Below are 21,019 nucleotides of genomic sequence, written 5' to 3' on the forward strand. Positions count from 1 at the left end.
TTAGAGGAGGGGTGTCCAAACTTGGTACCTTTTTTTAAAATTTGCATTTATATCCCGCCCTTCTCCGAAGACTCAGGGCAGCTTACACTATGTTAGCAATAGTCTTCATCCATTTGTATATTATATACAAAGTCAACTTATTGCCCCCCAACAATCTGGGTCCTCATTTTACCTACCTTATAAAGGATGGAAGGCTGAGTCAATCTTGGGCCTGGTGGGACTTGAACCTGCAGTAATTGCAAGCAGCTGCTGTTAATAACAGACTGTCTTACCAGTCTGAGCCACCAGAGGCCCAACACAACTTTAAGACTTGTGGACTTCAACACCCCAACTTAGAGGAATAGCAAAAATTTTCACAATAGTCAATTTATTCCCCATGACATTTGTCTTCATTTTTCTTTGGAAAAGAGACTGTAGATGGAGCAGAGTCTAGTTTTTGGGGTCGTTGTTGCTCTCTGAGCTTGGTTCCTTTCTTGCAGACATTTCATTGCCCAACTATATGACATCATCGTTCTAGAAGGAAGTTCATTTTTCTCTCTGTTTATAGACAAGTGGCTTGCCCTGTCACTGTTGGTTTTATTCCCTCAATTCAGCTATTTACTGTTTGAGTAGGTACTGTAATTCCTTGATTGGACTATTGTGGGTCCTTGAACCATAGAATCATAGAGTTAGAAGGGATCTTGGAGGTCTTCTAGTCCAACTCCTTGCTCAAGGCAGGAGTTCTTATACCAGGGGTCAGCAACCTGCAGCTCTGGAGCCACATGTGGCTCTTTCACCCCTCTGCTGTGGCTCTCTGTCATTCAAAATATGTGTCACAACCGCCAATGTGCGACACCCACCAGCACATGATTTATTGAGCTTTTCAACCCCCGGAAGGCCAACCATGGATAAATCCAAGAAAAAAAGTTTCAGAAAAAAACAGAATGTGTAATTCAACTACATATGCTAGTTTTGTGGCCGCTCAAGAAATAGTCAGGCACAGGAAGGGTTTAGTGGCTCCCGGTATTTTCTTTTCTGTGGGAAACGGGTCCAAATGGCTGTTTGAGTGTTTAAGGTTGCAGACCCCTGTCTTATACCATCCATAACAAATGGTTGTCCAGTCTTTTCTTGAAAGCCTCCTACAGTGGAGTAACCAGAACTTTAGGAGGCAAGCTATTCCATTGATTAATTGTTCTCACTGTCAGCAAATTCCTCCTTATTTTGAGATTGGATCTCTCCCTCTGATGAGTTTTTGCTCATTGCGTCTTGACCTGCCCTCAGGTGGTATGGAAAATAAATTGATGCCCTCTTCCCTATGACAGCCCTTCAACTATTTTAAGATTCCTATCTTGTCTCCCCTAAGCTTTCCTTTTGTTAGGATAAACATACCTAATTCTCTTAGCCATTCATCATACAATTTACATTCCAAATTTGTTATCATCTCTGTTGTTCCTCTTTGCACCTTGTTGGAAATCTGGGCAGCAATAACCCAGAAAGCCTCTTAGAGTAGCTTGGAGCATGTAAGAAAGATATGACAGAGAAAAAAAAAATGGGGAAAAAAAAGATGTTAATCTGAGTGTTTATCTGGTTAATCTGGATATTTATCTGGTACCTATCTGGGTAAAGGTTGCTGGAGAGGATGTATTCTGATCTTTTTGTTTCTTTCTTAGCTTTTTTATTGTTTCTTTTGAATGGTGTGTAATTGTATGTAAAGCAATAACACTAAACAAACAATGAAGCAGCAAACAATTCTCTAATCAAGGAACTACCAAGGAGAAAAACATCCCTTCACCAACACTGGCAGGATAAGCTACTATATATGCAGTATATAAACACTTAAACAGGGAGTTAACATCACACTCACTAGTACTGTTTATGTTACCTAGTCAGATACAAAAACATCTGCAAGCAAGCAACTAAGCTCAGAGGGTATTAAGGACTCCACTTTCTCAATTGCTATATTCTTAGCAATTCTATATACAGTTTTGCCTCCAAATCTACACTAAGCTGACTTGTTAGTGCTGGAGAAGAGAACAAATAGGCAAACCCACTAAAGGTCCAGAAGCCTCATTTAATGCTCTCCTCCTTTCAGTAGGAATGGTGAATTCCTGGAATTTAAGGCAGGACTTCTGGATCATCACAGAAAAGACAGAACTTGTGATGGGACTACTTTGAGGTGGTAAGACATCCCATGGATTTCTTTGCCTATACTACAAAAATAATCTAAACAGGAGAAAAAAGTTAGAATAATGTACACCAATGTCTGCTTCTTCACCTGAGTGAACCACAACAGCCTGTCTTTTAAAGATGCAAATGTCAAGTGACTAGGATTAAAACAGACTGGCATAGCAGGGTAGACAGTGTACGGATCTCCTTCTCAGGTTCTTTTTTCCTTTTCTTCTTGAATAGAATAGAATAGAATTCTTTATTGGCCAAGTGTGATTGGACAAACAAGGAATTTGTATTGGTGCATATGCTCTCAGTGTACATAAAAGAAAAGATACGTTCGTCAAGAATCATAAAGTACAACACTTAATGATAGTCATAGGTTACAAATAAGCAATCAGGTAACAATATCAATATAAATCGTAAGGATACAAGCAACAAAGGTACAATCATACAGTCATAAGTGGAAGGAGATGGGTGATGGGAACGATGAGAAGATTAATAGTAGTGCAGATTTAGTAAATAGTTTGACAGTGTTGATGGAATTATTTGTTTAGCAGAGTGATGGCATTCAGGAAAAAACTGTTCTTGTGTCTAGTTGTTCTGGTGTGCAGTGCTTTATAGCGTCGTTTTGAGGGTAGGAGTTGAAAGAGTTTATGTCCAAGATGTGAGGGGTTTGTAAATATTTTCACAGAAGCAGATGATGATCAAAGACATGAAGCTGGGCAAATATTGGACTACAAGATATTAACAGAAACCACAAATTAAATGGATAAGAATTTGGTATTTGATACCCAGATGTTCATTCTGGTGGAATCTTTGCATATTGGCATCTTATGGAATTCATATCACCAAATAAGCTAACATCATACATTAATTTCTGTGGGACTTGGTACCTCCCACACCACTATAGTGTGGGGGTGGGCAAAAGGATTCATTATTGCTTTCTCCCACTCCGCAACAGATCAGTTCAGTGATGCTTAGTGTAAAAAGCCATACACATATTCTTCTGTAATTCTGCAGCTTTCTTACAAGTGGCATCTTTGTTTCTTGTCTTTTGCTTTCTAGTGCTTTGGAAAATAAGTTGGCCTCTTTGTGGCAGTCCCTCAAATATGGGAATACTGCTATCATGTCATTCCTAATCCTTCTTTTCTCTAGACTAGCCATACCCAGTTCCTGCAACCATTCTTCATATGTTTTAATTTCCAGGCTTTTAATCATCCTAGATGGAACCTTGTCGTACTCCACTGCTTACTTCCCTCAATGTAGATGTGGTACCATTATATTGAGTATGGCTTGTTAGTCACCTACAAATACTTCTGGTGATGCTGTTTGTAAGGAGAATTTAAATTTGACTCCAGTCATTTTCTGAATATCATTTTCCAGATATCTTATATTTGATCAACATCCTAAAAACATGTTGGTCTGAAATAAGAGTACTTTTCTGATATTTAGTTCAATCAATTAGTATAACATTTTCTTTCAGTCTTCTCCAGTTCTTCCAGTCCAATCTTTTAAATACCCAATTAATGCAAGTCTTTCAGCAAAAAGGAGTGTCCAGCCAGTAATAAATGTAATTATTGGCCTTTTTCTAATCCAGCAAGTCAATTCTGTCATTTCTGTTAATTTTGTCAGCTTTACCATCCATTCTTCCTTTATGGGTATTTCAGAGTCTTTCCATTTTTATGCATATAATAATCTTGAAGCAGTCATTATATGTAAAAAGCCATATTCCACAACTCTTTTCTAGTTATCTATCCATTACTGTAGTCCCAGAAGAAGAGTTCTGGTTTCAAGACACATTTATTCATCTGTGCAGGACTGGCTTAGATTTTTAAATTTAGAGGGGTTTTAAATTGATTTTAATATTTATATTTCTATTTTTAATAATTGGTATTATTAATTATTGGCATTAGAATAGGTCTTTTAATGATTATTTTAATTTGTATATTGATGTTTTTATATGCCTGTAAACCGCCCTGAGTCCTTTGGGAGATAGGGCGGTATATAAGTTTAAATAATAAATAAATAAATAAATAAGTTGAATATTCAAAATATTTTAAAAATTCTTTGTATCCCTGTATGAATTTGAATTTTGAATCCAAAATTTTCTGACATTTTTGTAAGTTCACTAGGCATAATAAAGCGATCCTCTATGTTTTTCACATTTCCAATCTAAATTCAAAATACCTTTATACATTCTAGATAATTTTTCTGGAGTTATGTATTAAAGGTCCATCATTTTACAAATATTCTCTTTTATATTATAATTGTAAAATTCAGTCTGTTCAGTCAGACATTTTCCAATTTTATCATATTCTTTTACTTCTTCTGTATGAAAATGTATACACTTTAGCAATTATATGTTCTTTGTATGTAATTCAGTTTCAAATTCTGTTTTGTGCTGTTTAATTCCAAATATCCTGGAATCTACCTTAAATCTTTCTCTTAACTGCCCATGAAAGCCATGAAAATGAAATTCCTCTGCAGTCAATTGACCTCCTAATTGCATCTCATATTCTCCATGCTCTTGTTTAACAATTCTCAATAGATTAACTATCTCTCTTTGCCTACTGTTTCTTTCCTATAAAATGCCTCTTGTGCTAAGAACCACACAGGCTTTTTCAAATACAATCTGGGTTTATATCTATTTCATATTGTCAATATAGTATTTCTAGTATAGCGATTTTTAAAAGCCATATTAAACTTAACTTTATTGTGCCATAGAAAATCATGCCATCCAAACCTCAGGCTGTGCTCATCTAGTTCTTCAAGTCTTTTATTTGTCAGCAGCGCCCACACTTTCATCCAAATCAAGTAGCAGGCTGCAAAATACAATTTCAAATCAGGCAGTTCCAATCCTCCTCATTCCTTTGCATCTTGGAAGGCAAATTATATATTTGCCCTTTTGTTTCTTCCCTTGCCATACAAACCTAAATAAATCTTTTTGCCATTCAATGATGTCTCAGTGCCAAAATAGCTATATTGTTCAAAGCAAAACTATGATTCTTCATAATACCTTCATTTTTATCACAGATATGCTCCACACCAACGACTCTAGTAATTTTTCTCATCCTTCTTAATATCCTTCCTAATTTCATTCCACGACTTAACATAATTGTTCTGAAACAACACGCAATTCATATTTGTCATAGCAATACCCAAGTATTTCATTTTTTCCTGTCTTAAAACCATTAACTTTTGCTCTTCCATCTTCATGTTTTTTGTGAAATCTTCATTTTCTCATTAGTAATTTTAAATCCAGCTAATCCACCAAAATTATTTAATCTTTCCATTAATCGTTCTCTTTCTTTAAAAGTTTTTTCCACAATTATCAGCAAATCATCAGCAAAAATTCATAATTTATATTTCCCTTTTAATCCTCATTCAATTTCTTTCTAATTTTACAAGCAGTATAACAACACTTGACTACTTCAGGAAGACTGAATCATACTGATATGATAACAACACATAATTATAAAAAACTTGTGCATGTGCAAATACAGAATAACAGAGTTGTAAGAGACCTTGGAGGTTTTCTACTCCCTCCACTGGTGGATTGCCACCAGTTCACACCGGATCGGTCAAACCCGCCCGGACGTTTCTGCGCATGCGCAGAAGCAACGCACATGCATGAGCAAACTGGTAGCAATGGAATTTGGAACATGCCCCTGACCGCCACCCTCTGCCCATGCAGGAGACCCTATATCCATTCTAGACAAATGACTGTCCAGTCTCTTTTTAAAAGCCTCCAAGTGATGGACCATCCTCAACTTGTAACGATGTAAAAAAGATGCTGAGACTCTAGAAAGAGTGCAGAGAAGAGCAACAAAGATGATTAGGGGACTGGAGGCTAAAACATATGAAGAACGATTGCAGGAACTGGGTATGTCTAGTTTAATGAAAAGAAGGACTAGGGGAGACATGATAGCAGTGTTCCAATATCTCAGGGGCTCCACAGAGAAGTGGGAGTCGGGCTGTTCTCCAAAGCACCTGAGGGTAGAACAAGAAGCAATGGGTGGAAACTGATCAAGGAAAGAAGCAACTTAGAACTAAGGAGAAAGTTCCTAGAACAATTAATAAGTAGAACGATTTGCCTTCAGAAGTTGTGAATGCTCCAACACTGGAAATTTATAAGAAGATGTTGGATAACCATCTGTCTGAGATGGTGTAGGGTTTCCTGCCTGGGCAGGGGGTTGGACTAGAAGGCCTCCAAGGTCCCTTCCAACTCTGTTGTTGTTATTTGTAACTTCTGAAAGTAAGCCATTCCACTGGTTAATTGTTCTCCCTGTCAGAAAACTTTTTCTTAGTTCTAGGTTATATCTCTCCTTGATAAGTTTCCATCTGTTATTTCTTGTCTTGCCCTCAGGTACTTTGGAGAATAGATTGAGCCTTTGTTCTCTGCAATAGTGCCTCAAATATTGGAAGAGTACTATCATGTCACCCCTAGACCTTTTCTTTGTTAGACTAGACCAGGGGTCTGCAAACTTGGCTCTTTTAAGCCTTGTGGACTTTAACTCCCAGAGTTCCCATATAGCAAATATTATATAATTATGGCCAAGTTTCAATGAAGTTAAAAGCACTTATTTTCTTTTAGAAAAGTCACAATTTAAACACTGAAATCTCTTAATCTACCTTAAATTAGGGAGGTCTCTTGACAGCAGGGCACATCTACAATAACTTCAATTTTCATAGAAATTGTTCACTAAGAAACAGAGACTAATTTATCGTGTTTAAACACATTTCAGAATCAACAGTTACAGGAACTTTCTGGTTTAATTACATGGAGCTTAGCTCCAAAACCACTGCTAGTGTTTTTCAGAAACTGGGCAAAAGATTCCACTCAGAAGCATTTAAAAATCTGAACATTTAATTCTATTCTATAAAAAAGTTAAAAGGTTATGGAAACATGTGGAGTTTTAAAGGTATGCAATTGCTTTCATGAAGCTTTGAGCCAAGTATCTTTTTGAAATGCTTCAAAGAAGATGCTTCTCTTTACTTCACCTATGATACTGAGGCAACATACACATAGAGGTAATCCTTGATTTGTGGCCTTTCATTCAGTGACCACTTTAAAGCACATTGGCACTATAAAAATTGACTTACAATCAGTCCTCACATTTGCAATTATTGTAGTATCACCCCGCTTTTGATTCACCCCTGAATCAAAATTCAGGCACTTGGCAATTGACATATGTTTACAACAATTGCAATGTCCTAGAGTCATGTGATCTCCATCTTCCCAACCAGCTTCCAACAAGCAAAGTCAATGGGGGAATCAGATTCTCTTAATGACTGTATGGTTCACTTACCAACTGCGGTAATTTGGTTAACAACTGTGGCAAAATAGGTGCAACTTACTTAACAACTGCCTTTCTTAGCAAGGAAAATTCTGGTTCCAATTGTGGTTGGAAGTCAAAGGCTACCTGTAATCAAAGGGACGCAGTACCTCAGTGGCTAAGACACTGAGCTTGTCGATCAGAAGGTCAGCAGTTCAAATCCCTAGTGCTGTGTGATGGAGTGAGCTTCCGTTACTTGTCCCAGCTTCTGCCAACCTAGCAGTTTGAAAGCACGTAAAAAAATGCAAGTAGAAAAATAGGGACCACTTTGGTGGGAAGGTAACAGCACTCCATGCACCTTCAGCATTTAGTCATGCCAGCCACATGACCATGGAGATGTCTTTAGACAGCGCTGGCTCTTCGGCTTAGAAATGGAGATGAGCACCACTCCTAGAGCCAAAAACAACTGGCATGCATGTGCAAGGGAACCTTTACCTTTACCTTAATCAGTATAGCTGAACTCTGCCACAATGTTTTGAGAACACAGAGTACCATAATATATTGAGACTGAGAGATTAGTTGACCTAGAGCACCTCACAAAAGTAAAAACCCTTTAAGTTCCATATTCATTAGAAACACTGGAAAAGGAGCAGCTCACATTAGATTTGGATCCTGGATCAAAACAGATAGTCTCTGATTTTTCCTAAGTTAAACTTCTTCTTTTTTTATTTATGTCACAACAGTGTACACAAGCATCAACATAAAATAACTACATATCATATAAGCATATATATGAGCAAAAGTATGCAATAACTATATTAATTTGATATAATGAAAAGAAACAATAGGACAGGAACGGTAGGCACTCTTATGCACGCCCCTTATAGTCCTCTTAGGAATGGGGTGAGGTCAATAGTAGACAGTTTTTGGTTAAAGCTTTTGAGATTTTGAGAAGAGACCACAGAGTCAGGTAGTGTGTTCCAAGTGTTAATAACTCTGTTACAGAAGTCATATTTTCTGCAATCAAGATTGAAGCGGTTAACATTAAGTTTAAATCTATTGTTTGCTCTTGTATTATTGCGATTGAAGCTGAAGTAGTCTTTAACAGGAAGGACATTGCAATAGATGATTCTATGAGTTAAACACAGGTCTTGTTGGAGTCGGCGGAGTTCTAAGTTTTCTAAACCCAGGATTTCAAGTCTGGTGGTATAGGGTATTTTGTTGTTTTCAGAGGAGCGGAGAACTCTTCTTGTAAAATATTTCTGGACACGTTCAATTGTATTGATGTCAGAAATGTGGTATGGGTTCCAGACAGTTGAGCTGTATTCAAGAATTGGTCTAGCAAATGTTTTATATGCTCTGGTTAGTAGTGTAGTGTTTTTGGAAAAAAAGCTACGCAAGATTAAGTTTACAACTCTTAGAGCCTTTTTTGCGATGTAGTTGCAGTGGGCTTTTGCACTTAGATCATTTGATATGAAAACTCCAAGGTCTTTAATAGGGTGGGGGTCATCTGTAAGGTAATGTCCATCAAGCTTGTACTTAGTGTTTAGGTTCTTTTTTCCAATATGTAAGACTGAGCATTTGCTGGTTGAGATATGGAGTTGCCAAGTTTTAGACCAATCGGATAAAAGTCAAGGTCTTTTTGAAGGGTAGTAGTATTGTTGGTGGTGTTAAATAGTTTGACATTGTCAGCAAAGAGAACACAATAACTTGAGATATGGTCACAGAGGTCATTTATGTATAGTATGAAGAGCGTTGGTCCAAGAACGCTGCTTTGAGGAACGCCACTCTTGACAGGAACAGGATTTGATAGTGCATTGCCAATTTTGACCACTTGTTGTCTGTTTGACAGGAAAGCAGTTATCCAATTGTGAAGAGGTCCTGAAATGCTGTAGGATTTTAGTTTTAGGAGAAGTTTATCATGTGCTACTGAGTCAAAAGCTTCTCTATTTCACAAAAGAAGAAATTTGTACCTGACCCAAATCTTAATGTCAGTAGCATATCCCTATCAACGATATATACAGTATTTACAGTATCTATGTCTAGAATGTGTCTATCAAAACTCTTCAAAAAAAGGGAAAGAAAAGTTTTCATCAAAGTTGAAGTTGGGAGCTAGTGAAATTGGGAGGAAATATCAGAATGAATTAGACAGGCCTTGTTCCAGCTGGCATCAATATACAGTCCGGAGAACAGCAAGCTCAACATATGTCACAAGACTTTTTAGCTATTGATCCTCTGCAGCAGCTTACTCAGCTCTTTCAAATGAAGCTGTTGATTCCCTCTGTAGTCATGTCTCTGTCTATCCATGGGCTGAATTGGAACTTGGACACTGTAAAAGTGTAGTCTACTTTCATGAAAGCTGCAAGCTTAATCACAGTACAGAACTATGAGATTTTTTAAAATGAACACAGATTAGGTTATTGCCCTTGTCACCTTTTGGGTATGTGAGAATGGAAAGGTGAAAGATGTAGCAAAGCCTGAAGCATAATTTACAACATTAGAATGTGATTAGAATAACATGCACAATAGTGTGCATAAAGAAAATCGTAATACTTAGAACAGCAGGATTAAATGGTTGCTCTCCCAATGTAAAATCCTTTTTACATTTCAAGGTATGTTTGGTGCTTCTGAGCATGCAACTTATTGAATGGAGGATAAACTGGAAATTTTATTTAAGTATCCTTATTTAAATTGCCTAAAGATACTAGACTAGACTCTATGTACAGGGTTTTCTTGTGATAGACCCTATTTTAGCCTTCCTATAATGCTCTGTTTTCAGGCTGCACATATTTAAAAAAATGCTTTGGAAGGGCCTTAGAATGAGTTTCTCTCTACTATTCTTTAAGGGAGCCAGGTTTTTTTTTTTAACTTCCTAATGATACGGCTGCTTGAATGTGTAATACAGATACGTTTTCGGTTCTTGTCCAAACCTTGGAAACTTATTTATTTTGTTATAAATGATACATAAAATGATTGCGATAGGTAAGAAATTGGGCCAGATAGGACACCATAGCAAATCAATCAGTAAATCGACATGTACAAGAGTAGTGAAGTTTAGCACAATGTAAGTAACATTTTATTTTGGAACTTCATGAAAATTAGAAAATGGAAAATAAAGGATGAAAATAAAAGTAGAAATTGAAGGTAATGGCACTTCTGGGTATAAAATGAGATTGATCAGGCAACAGTTAAAGATATATATTCCAACTTTGTTTCCATGCAACTTTCACTGTGTTCTGTTCAGTATGATGGAAGACAACAGCTGGACGTATAAGTATTGATTATTCTTAGGAAAGAGAAAAACCGATTAATTTAGGATTGGAATATTGTAAAAAAACACCTCTGAAACATTCTATTCCAGGGGTGTCAAACTCAATTTCATTGAGGGCCCCATCAGGGTTGTAGTTGAACTTGGGGGGGGGAAGATGGCGTGGCCAGCTCGACATCACTCATGTTGAGGGCGCCTGCGGTAGACTGAGCACTCTGCCAGCAAAAACAGGCTCCAGAGCTCCATTTTCAGATGTGATGGTAATCCTGCAATCCTCTGCCAGTGAAAATGGAGCTTGGGAGGGCCAGGGGCAGCCCTCTCAAATTCCGTTTTCACTGGCAGAGGCACTACTGGCTGGTCCTTTGCTGTTTCCAGGGCGGTTCTGTGGGCCAGATCTAAGGACCCCGCAGGCTGAATCTGGCCCCCAGGTCTTGAGTTTGACACCCCTGTTCTATTCCATCTCTGGAACATACTGAAACTCTTCTAGTCTATGGGTGTCAAAGTGCTTTGGTGGCTTCCAGGAAAATATCTTCTGAATTAGAAGCAGTTTCAGATGTCTTGAAGACAGGGACAAAGTAAGCCTGGAATACCTCAGCTCGCTTCCTCTTTAGGAGATTTACTTCAAAAATTGCTGAGCCATTCTCAAAATGCCTTAATCTAGAAGATGTTGGGATGGTTTGGAGGAATGGTGTGAAGGAAATATTCTGAAGTTCTCCAAAATGTTGATTTCTAAATTGTGGAGCTTTTCACCACTCTATTTGCTGTGTTAATGCTATTTTTTTGTTTGTTTGCAAAAATAAAGAATATTTCTTGGCATTTAGCCATTTGAACTGAATTGAGAGTAATGTTAAAATGGGTAATGGGTCTCTTGGGCTAAGAATAGTCCGATTCAAGTCCCTTAATATCTGACTTTGGACCACTCAGCCCAAATTATCTCATAGTTGTTTTATATACATAAAACATTGTAGAAAGAGATTCTATATCTATAAAAAGGAAACATGGCATTTATTTAGATTTCTTCCCAAATTTCTAATATTTTTTGTAAGAAAAGGTATTGTTTGGTTGCTTCAAAATTTCCAGATTTTTTATATCTCTACCTGTACTTAACTTTTGATGATAGTGACAGTTATGAAGATCTCAGTTAGCATATATTTTGGGGGGAATGCAATGGTTCTCCTATTGCAAAATTGAATGTATATCTATCTGTAAGATCATTCGTTATGGTTAGGTTTGTCCAATATATTTTCATACTCAATTTATTTTCCATTTATTGGACTTGCTGAAATTTTTAATGAATAAGCAGGCTAATTTTATATTTTAATATATGGAATAAATTCTATTAAAAACATATCAGAGTTGCAATACTTTTTTTTGAACAGAACAATTTGCAAGGAGTTAAAATGCAATTGAGCTAGATTTGCCATACCTGACAACCTGAGAACACAAACCATAACACAACAGCTAGTATAGTGTGCCTGTTCTGGCTTTTTAAAACATGTTCATTTTCAACATTGAAAACATCATGTTGATGATGTAAAAACAGAAGTGTGGATAACTATACTGGATTGTGAATTCTTCAATAATTTAATTCTGCCTCCAAATCTTCCTTCCTCCTTTGTTTCAAACATCATGTCTTCTTTTCTTTTCACTCCAGATCCTTGAAGATAACATGAAGCTGGAGTGCAAGTGCCATGGAGTGTCAGGATCATGCACTACTAAAACATGCTGGACAACTCTTCCTAAATTCAGGGAGCTGGGCTATATCCTTAAGGAAAAATACAATGAAGCTGTTCAGGTTGAACCTGTGCGGGCAAGTCGTAATAAGCGTCCCACTTTTCTGAAGATAAAGAAACCGCTCTCCTATCGTAAACCGATGGATACAGACTTAGTCTACATAGAGAAGTCACCCAACTACTGTGAAGAGGATCCTGTGACTGGCAGTGTGGGTACACAGGGCAGAATGTGCAACAAAACAGCCCAGCAGACCAATGGCTGTGACCTGATGTGTTGTGGACGAGGTTATAATACCCATCAATATTCCAGAGTCTGGCAGTGCAACTGCAAATTTCACTGGTGCTGTTATGTCAAATGTAACACATGCAGTGAACGAACAGAAGTCTATACCTGTAAATGAAAGCGTGGCTTTGGCAGGGGAACCTAAAGCCTTGGAGTACACACCTTTTTTTGCACATAAGCTCAGTGTATCTAAATAATACTGTAGCAAAGGCCCAAATGATTTCCAAAAGAAAATCCAGTAAAATAATCCCATTTCCCCTCCCCACCTTTTAACAGTGTTTATGTGGATATTGGTCAAAGACTTTTGGGAATAGCCCAAACACTACACCCAGATTTTTTAAAAGGAATCCAGAAACAAACTATTTGCCTAACACAAAACTTTAGCTAACATAAACGATACAAAAATAAAATAAATTGGAGAAATACTCAATCTGGGCCATCCAAACCTTACGGACTGCCTTAAAATTGTGGGAAAAATTGAACATCCTTGGAGGAGGCATTCATGAGGCCAGTTGAAAGTGAACAAAAGACCATGCAATGTGCCTAAAGTGTGATCTGAGAAAAAAAGTCATATTTTAAGAGGGGCTTTGTCCACAATCGGGCGACAATGCACCTGTGTGAATTTCCATTGAAAGAGTGTGAATTATGCAGTTGTAGGGATTTCTATATTTGTGAAAAACTTCTGTTGGTTGTTCCTTGTTGGTTATTCCTTGTATTCCCATTCTTCAGCTTGTGCTAATGCAAGTAGACCAATGGGTGCTTCCCATATAAACACTGGTTTAGCTGCTTTTCTGCTCTGCTGCTGATTTTAGCACAGTGTGTTGGGAAATCTCGGCATAATAATTATAGCAATATTTAATCACTTTTGCAGATAAAACTAATATTAATTTATTTAATTAAAAACTCTCTACCACCATTTTTTTGGAAGCATTCTGCAATTAAAGTAGATAGCCTGCTTTTTTGTGGAATCATTTTTGTAGATTCAGTAGAGGGGAAAACCCTTGAGGTGTATATATTATTGTTTACTTAGGTATTTCTACTAGTTGCAAATGCAGGATAGTTTCTGCAGGTATTAAGTACAAAAGCAGGCATCTTTTATAATTTTGGGCTGAATGCTGCTAGTTGTCTGGAATTTCAAATTGCTATTCATTCCTCTATATATCACAGTACACAATTTTTCCATTTTTTTAAAAAAGGATCATTTCAAAAACCCAGTTGGAAATAACACATGACCTATAAATGCAAAATGCCAGACAAGTTTCCACCTTTGGAAAATGAACCATGGGATAAAAGAATATATTTTGTAAGAGACTATTTTTATATGAATATTTTATTTATACTATATCTGCTTGTAAAATTCTGTAACCTGTAATTTTTCTCAAAACAGGCACACCATTTGTAATTCATAGGCTATTTAACAATTAAGGCCAGTTACTTCGTTGACATAAAAAGTAACAAGCTGGTGTATATACAAAATACAAAATGAATTTTCTCTCCGGATGTATGTACAGAGTGGCTGTAGTTCCTGTAGTTCAATTTGCAGAATATGCAGAACAAGAACAGAGTATGTAGCATCAGTTTTGTCACAAGGCTTGAATTGATGGTTGGAATTAACTGGATGCTCCTTTATCCCATTCAAAAAGAGAGAGAGAGAAACAAATCTGAATTAGCTTCCCAGATGCGTCAGTCATTAAACTGTGGCATTATGACTAGCAAATGTGCTGTGTGTGCTGTCAGTTAAACCTCTATATTGTGCTCCTGTCAAATTTGATTTTATCAGGGTAAGACTGTGGGCGATGACTATAAAAACTAGCATGACACACATCATCTGATTCTCATAGATAAGGCAAAAAGCTTACGGGTTTTGTCCAACTGGTTTTTGGCATTTCCCTTACTCTTCCCTTCCCCTGCCTCCCAAATATTCTCAAGTCACATTTAGAAAAGCTTTCAATTACCCATCCATTTCTCCCACCCACTTGCTTCTTTTGTACTGTTTGGTTTTTACACTTTGGTATTTCCTTTCTTATCCCTAAGATTTTCTAGTGCAATTATGCTCAATTAAATAGTTTGCTTTTGTGGCATCATTGTGATCATTCTGCCAGGATCCATTAGCATTTGATCCCCAAGTTTATAATTTATTAGTATTTCTGTCTCTCTGGCAAACTGATACCAAAATAAAAGAAATGGGACCAACTTCCATGTTATCATCACACAGGAGACAAACTAGATGTTTTGGTCTTTTTCTTTTGAGTATTTAGCAGCAGGATGCGCAAGAAACATATCAAAGGAAATTAAAATAGAGAGAGAGAGAATCTGTTCCATATATTTGCGGTGTGTTTTACATAGTGATATGAAGTCTTCTGCTAATGTAGTTTTGTGCAATCACAGAGGGAAAAACAAGAACATTGGGGGGGGCATCCTTTTGATTTTAGGGACCCAAGGAATAGAGTGCCTGAGATTACATCTTTGGTTGTAGCTGGATGGATTGTTGATTTCCCTTTCTGGAAGGAAAATTTCTTAATTTCTTAAACCATGTAAAATAACATTCTGCTAAACTCTAAACTTTTCCTGAACACTGCTTTCCAAAAACAGCCCAGGTAAGGCTCTTTATATCCCATTTTGACATATTGAAAAGACAGGATTTTGGAACTGAGGTAAAATTTTAAAAGGAATTGCATACAGTTAGTTGTATCCGACCTTGCTGCATTTAAAGCAAGGCAAATAATACCTAAACCCATTATTTCAATTACACAGGTAAGTTTAATTAAAATAAACTTCTAAATAATGGTCCAGGACTGAAATGGTCTACTTACCAAGTTGGGAGGTCAGTCTGTTCCATGAACTGTTAACAAATTATGAATCTAGTAGTTTATTTAGAGACACTGAATAAAATAATGAACTTCAAAGCTAACTGAAAATCAGCACAAGGCAAGCCATTTACAGGCCAATGTGAAAAAGGCCATTTTTAGACATAGTTTCCTTGACATTTTAAAATCTGCTAAACCACAGAAATTGCATTTTATATGATACAAATAATATGTATGCTATAAATCAGGGGAGAAATCATACAATTTAATTTTATTGCATGTAAGCTTGCTGGTTAAGTTAAACTTTGATTGTTACTCTCAAAGGAGCAGGGCCATTGACCATTTAAAACTCCATGGAACATAACGTTTGCCAAATGCAGCTACTCTTATTAAGGTGTTAGAGAGCAAAGATAAAGAATCCCTCAGAGACAGAAGGCCTATTCTTTTTCGAATATTATCATTATCATAATAAAGCATGGAACCATCATAAAGAAACAAGAAATGGAAATTCTCTCTTCTCCTTCTTCTCCTTTTCCTTTCTCCTCCACCCCCTCCACCACCTCCTCCTCCTCCTCCTCCTCCTCCTCCATCTTCATCTTGATCTTCCTGTAGGCTGGCTACTACTCTGTCTGCTGCAGATAATCAACATTTAAAATTACTTAAATTCTTTGAAGTTATGCTAGACAAGATTCTGGGGGAAAGAATTCCAGAATTTAAGCACCACAGCTGAAAATTACTTTTAGAGAGGTGAGACTGGAACACTGAGAAATGTCTTCAGTAAGGATTCTAAGAAGGGGGATCCTAAGAGTTTCAAACATTCTTAAGTCTTTAAATGAAACTCCAAGACCTTAACTGGAATTTGGCAACTGACCATTGCAGCCAGTGCACTGTTTTAAAATGATGAGTTATTCTCCACTAGCTTGATCCATTTTAAGCTGCCACATTTTGAATTAACTGTAATTTACAAAAGTGTACCTCAGACACACACAAAACACTACAAATGTAAATGGGGTATCAGCAAGATGCCTATTATTGTAGCCAATCCTTCCCACCCAGAAAAAGGCTAAACTCTAAGTGTGATCACTAAAGTCAGTTGAACACCCAAATCTGAAGTCCTATGCTGGTCTATGAACATAATAATTATTTTGATTTGAGTCTCTGAATTATGAACTTCAAGAGGAAGTGAAACCCCATTTAAAAAAGCCACATACTATTTAATCATACAGGAGAGCAATGCATTTGCAATTGTATTTCTGATCTGAATTTAATCTCAATGTAATGGTCTTAATTCTGTCTATTATTGATCACAAGCTCTAGTTTAATTTTTCCACAGTTTCATTGGAATCTGATAAAATACACTGATGGTACCCTGTTCCATATCTGTAGTGGATGTATATTTCACCCACTGACTCCATATAGATTTTATGTTAAAATGACAGAATGAAGAAAGTCTTAAAAAGTACCACAGAAATGTTTGTTCCACGCCATCATTTTTGTGTATATTTGAACAGCCATCCCAATAGGAGTAGAGTACGTGGAGTACTATGATCCAATTGCCAATTCACATTTCACACTACTCCAAAAGGATGTTAGGGATGGTTTTAATGACAACCACCATCACCATTAGCATCTCCCCAACCCCCACATTTCCCCTGAGATGGTCACAGAGGCTCCATTTTACCCATCATGCTTTAATGTCCCAAACCGAGCTGTGATGATATATAGAATTATCTAGTTTTCTTTAAATGGAATGGCAGTGCCACTCTTTCCAGGAAAGATCAGTCTAAGCCTTTTCATAAACTTAAGAATAATGTCACATCTTATTTCAGTTCATTGATAAAACCAACACAATATAGAATAATCTCAACATAGAAACTATTTTATTTCTGTAATTTTCTTACTGCTATTGCATCTGGAAAAACAGCCTCAGCATAAAACGAACTACTGATGCTTGAGTAGGTTCTGCTATGTCCTACAAGGGAAGTAGCAGTTTAAAATAAACATAATTAACAACAGTAATGCAAAAAATTATTGTTGTGAACCATAGAGAGTCCCTTCTTGTGTGATGGGTGGAAGAAAGAAAGGAAAGAAGGAAGGAAGGAAGGAAGGAAGGAAGGAAGGAAGGAAGGAAGGAAAAAAAGATATCACAATATCGACTCAACACAATACCTAAATACCATTACCTGAAACAAAAAGAATCATAAAGCCTATTTTTAATAAGTTAAAATTATTTATCCTAATGTTTATTAGCAGCATCCATATAATCTTTAATTAGAATGTTTATGCTCAAGATTATAAATTCAGATCTGAAACAAATAGTTAAGCCATTTTAATTTAAAGAGCTTTTACTTGATTTAATGTGACATTGTGATTTTGCAAGAAAGGGCATCTGAAGAATGTGTGAACTCTCAAATGCAGCAATGAATATTCATGGAAGAGTATTCTAAATTGGTTGCTCCTAGAAGCAGATGAAGTTTAGGCAGATTCAACCCAGTGCTCTTCTTGCTGGTCATAGTTTTGCCAACAAGCATTGATATGCAGCACATGCCAATAGGTAGCTCACAGAGTATTTAACACACTACTTGGGTTGTATCAAATGTCACGACCCACTTAGCTCAGAGCCAGTCTGAAGGATCTGATCTCTTTCTCTCTTCCAATCTATTCTCAATTTTTGACACACAGAAATCCCTTATTGGTTACTAAGGGAGTAATCTGGAAGTTGTTTGTATTAAATGAAAATAGTATCAAAGCAAAAAGAATCAGAACATCCTAGAACAAACATTAACGCTATGCAGAAAATCAGTGCCAGTAACTAAGGCATGGTTTGTTTACCTCAAAGAGAGTTGGGGGTGGGAAGGGGAGGGGTCTTGTGTGCTCTAGAAAAGTTGCCAAAGCCCTGCAGACAGCCCATTTTCTCACTCTTATCATTCCAGCGACAGTACTTTTATTCTTAAAAAGTTTATGCCTGGTGCTGAAACCTTTCATTTGGAGAAAAAAAATCAGGAATTTCTGTACACTGGGTGCTCCTGGAAGAAATGTCAAAAAGAAACGTTTTTTAAAAAAACAAATCAGTTTGGATCTGATGAAGAAATCCATATCATGGTTTTAGTTAATCACTGCATGTTAAGGTAGCAGTTCATAGCTTTATTTTTTTTTCTAGAAGAGACCCGGATACATTATCCTCTTCTTTACTTTTCAGAGGATTCAACTCAGTAGGGTTTTTATTTTTGGGGAAAATATTGCAGGGAAATCTATCTATCTATCTATCTATCTATCTATCTATCTATCTATCTATCTATCTATCTATCTATCTATCTCTATCCTTCTTTGAAGGAGATGGGGAGGCAGTTTTAGAAATAATATATCTAATACATATAGAAATATTATTTATATTTTGTATTTCTAAACCTCCTATCTCCTTCAAAGAGGGATTCTAGGCAGTGTACAGCAGAATTCAGCACAAATTACAATTGGAAAATAAAATGAGTGCTAATATATATACATAGTGATGAATGAAAAACAAGAGAAAGGTAAAAAAGAACATCCCAAACTGAGAATTAGATCAGTAGCTCATTCTTAGGCACTAGAACAATTGATTAAAAACCTGGTCCAATTAATTTATTAAAGAGATTATTTTTCCATCAATGCGCCTATATCTGAGAAATACTTCCTAAACTTCTCCTCCAAATACCCATCCCTTCTTTTTAAATGATTCCCATTTATGTCCTATGGATAGAGACAAAGTTTCCCTCAAGCAGAGCTTGACTCTTGCTGGCTACATAGATGGAACAGTGTAGTTTTTGCAGGGACTTGCCATTGCCATCTCAGCAATGGTTTTCAGCTTGGCAGTCAAGCCTACAGCCTGGAATCTCCTGGTGATCTTGCATCCAAGGACTTAGCAGGTCCCAACTGCTTTAGACTTTTGAGATCAGATTAAGTGGTGAAATGCTATTCTACAGAGAGAGTTTTACTGAGACTGAAGTGAGAGTTGAAGCCGGTCAGACTCCCTTCTTCCTAAGGTGTCTAGCATTATGATGGATCTAAAATCCCTCCTGTGTTGATGGAATGGATTTTTATCAATGAATGCAAAAGAATTTTCTTTTTCTGTTCCCTCCCTTTCTGTTCTGGACTAACTCCTAAATCTTTGGGGTGAAAGATATGAGAAAATGCTGCTGTCTTTCTGATGGCATGCTGACACAATGTCATACAACCCATAAATTAGGGATCTGGCTGGTGCGCCCACTCAGTGGGTGCAACCTGAAGGAAGAAGAGACCGAGCTTTTTGGAATCCTCCAAGCCTGGCTCTTTCTTGGCTTTCCTGCCTACACTCCACAACAAAAGCTAGAAAAGGGGGAGAAGGATTCCGTGGGAAGAGCTAATTCCAAGCATCCTTAGGACTCAGAAGTATAAAATCCCTGGAAGTTTGATGAGACCCTGCTTAAATAAGGGGAGCTGGAACTGGATTTAACTCACGGGCCTGAACTTGTTCCCCATCAAGTGTCTTCCCCCCCCCCCCACTTTTAATGGTAACAAAACTACATGAATGATTATACAATTAAACAAACTCTACATATACCAGTAATCGTATCATATGAAGAACCTACATATATATAACATAAATATTACATACACAAGATCTGTATAATAACAATTTCTTATAAATATGGTATCACAGCTTACATTTATCATTAAAACTAGAATCTTGTAGAAACAGATTTCTCTATCTTATTGTGCCCATTAACTGTAAGTAATACATAATAATTTATTTCCTATTTTTCTAAACTTGTATTTTGGAAGAGGAAATGTTCATTCTTAGCAATGTTGTCTAATTAAAACTCCTTTTTATCCAATCTTAGACTTAAACCTAATTTATTGATTGACTAAACAAAGAGTTGGGTTATGCACATGTAGAATTCCTACTAGTTCCAATCATTTTGGTTGAAGACCAGAGTGATGGAAAGCTCCAGATTCCCCATTGCTGGGTTAAATGTTTCAGATCTTTTGCATCACATTTTATTTTCCTGGGCAAAATTGTTAAATATTCATTATGCATGCATTTTGGACAAATACAAATCAGGATTTGAAATCAATTTTTTGTCACCATAATGATATGGTTCAGCAGTGGGTTTCAATTTAGTTTGCTACTGGTTCGCTTGTGGGTGCGTGTGTAACTTATGCGCATGCGCAGAAGAGTCCAGGCAGATGGGCTGAGCCTCCCACCGCCGTCGCCGCTGCTGGTTCACCCAATCTGGGGTGAACTGTAGCAACCTACCACTGATATGGTTGCAACAATATATAATGTTACAATTTAATATTTTCCAATAATTGCCCAATAAAGGCTTAAGTAAATAAGGACTGTAAAAAGGCAAAGGTAGCTTGGATTAAGTTTATATTTCAATTGCCGTTGCAAATTATCATCTGGAAATAAGTGTTTATACCCAAGGAAAGAAGTGAGTACAAACATGATTCTGTGTAAGCAATCTTTAACCTTCTTTGGAACCATG

At 36.9% G+C, this 21,019-nt stretch overlaps 1 protein-coding gene across 4 annotated transcripts in view; it reads left to right on the forward strand.

The window, feature by feature from the left end:
* The window catches only part of WNT7A (Wnt family member 7A), a 56,780-nt gene extending 36,415 nt beyond the window's left edge, over positions 1 to 20,365 (forward strand). For all 4 annotated transcript variants that reach the window (XM_058170725.1, XM_058170728.1, XM_058170729.1 and 1 more), the window contains exon 4: positions 12,347 to 20,365. In XM_058170725.1, coding sequence (XP_058026708.1) covers positions 12,347 to 12,826 — 480 coding nt within the window. In that variant the 3' untranslated portion in view covers positions 12,827 to 20,365. The remainder of the gene's footprint in view (positions 1 to 12,346) is intronic.
* The last annotated feature ends 654 nt before the right edge of the window (positions 20,366 to 21,019 follow it).

The sequence above is a fragment of the Ahaetulla prasina genome, chromosome 2, assembly GCF_028640845.1.
Source record: "Ahaetulla prasina isolate Xishuangbanna chromosome 2, ASM2864084v1, whole genome shotgun sequence".
NCBI lineage: Eukaryota > Metazoa > Chordata > Lepidosauria > Squamata > Colubridae > Ahaetulla > Ahaetulla prasina.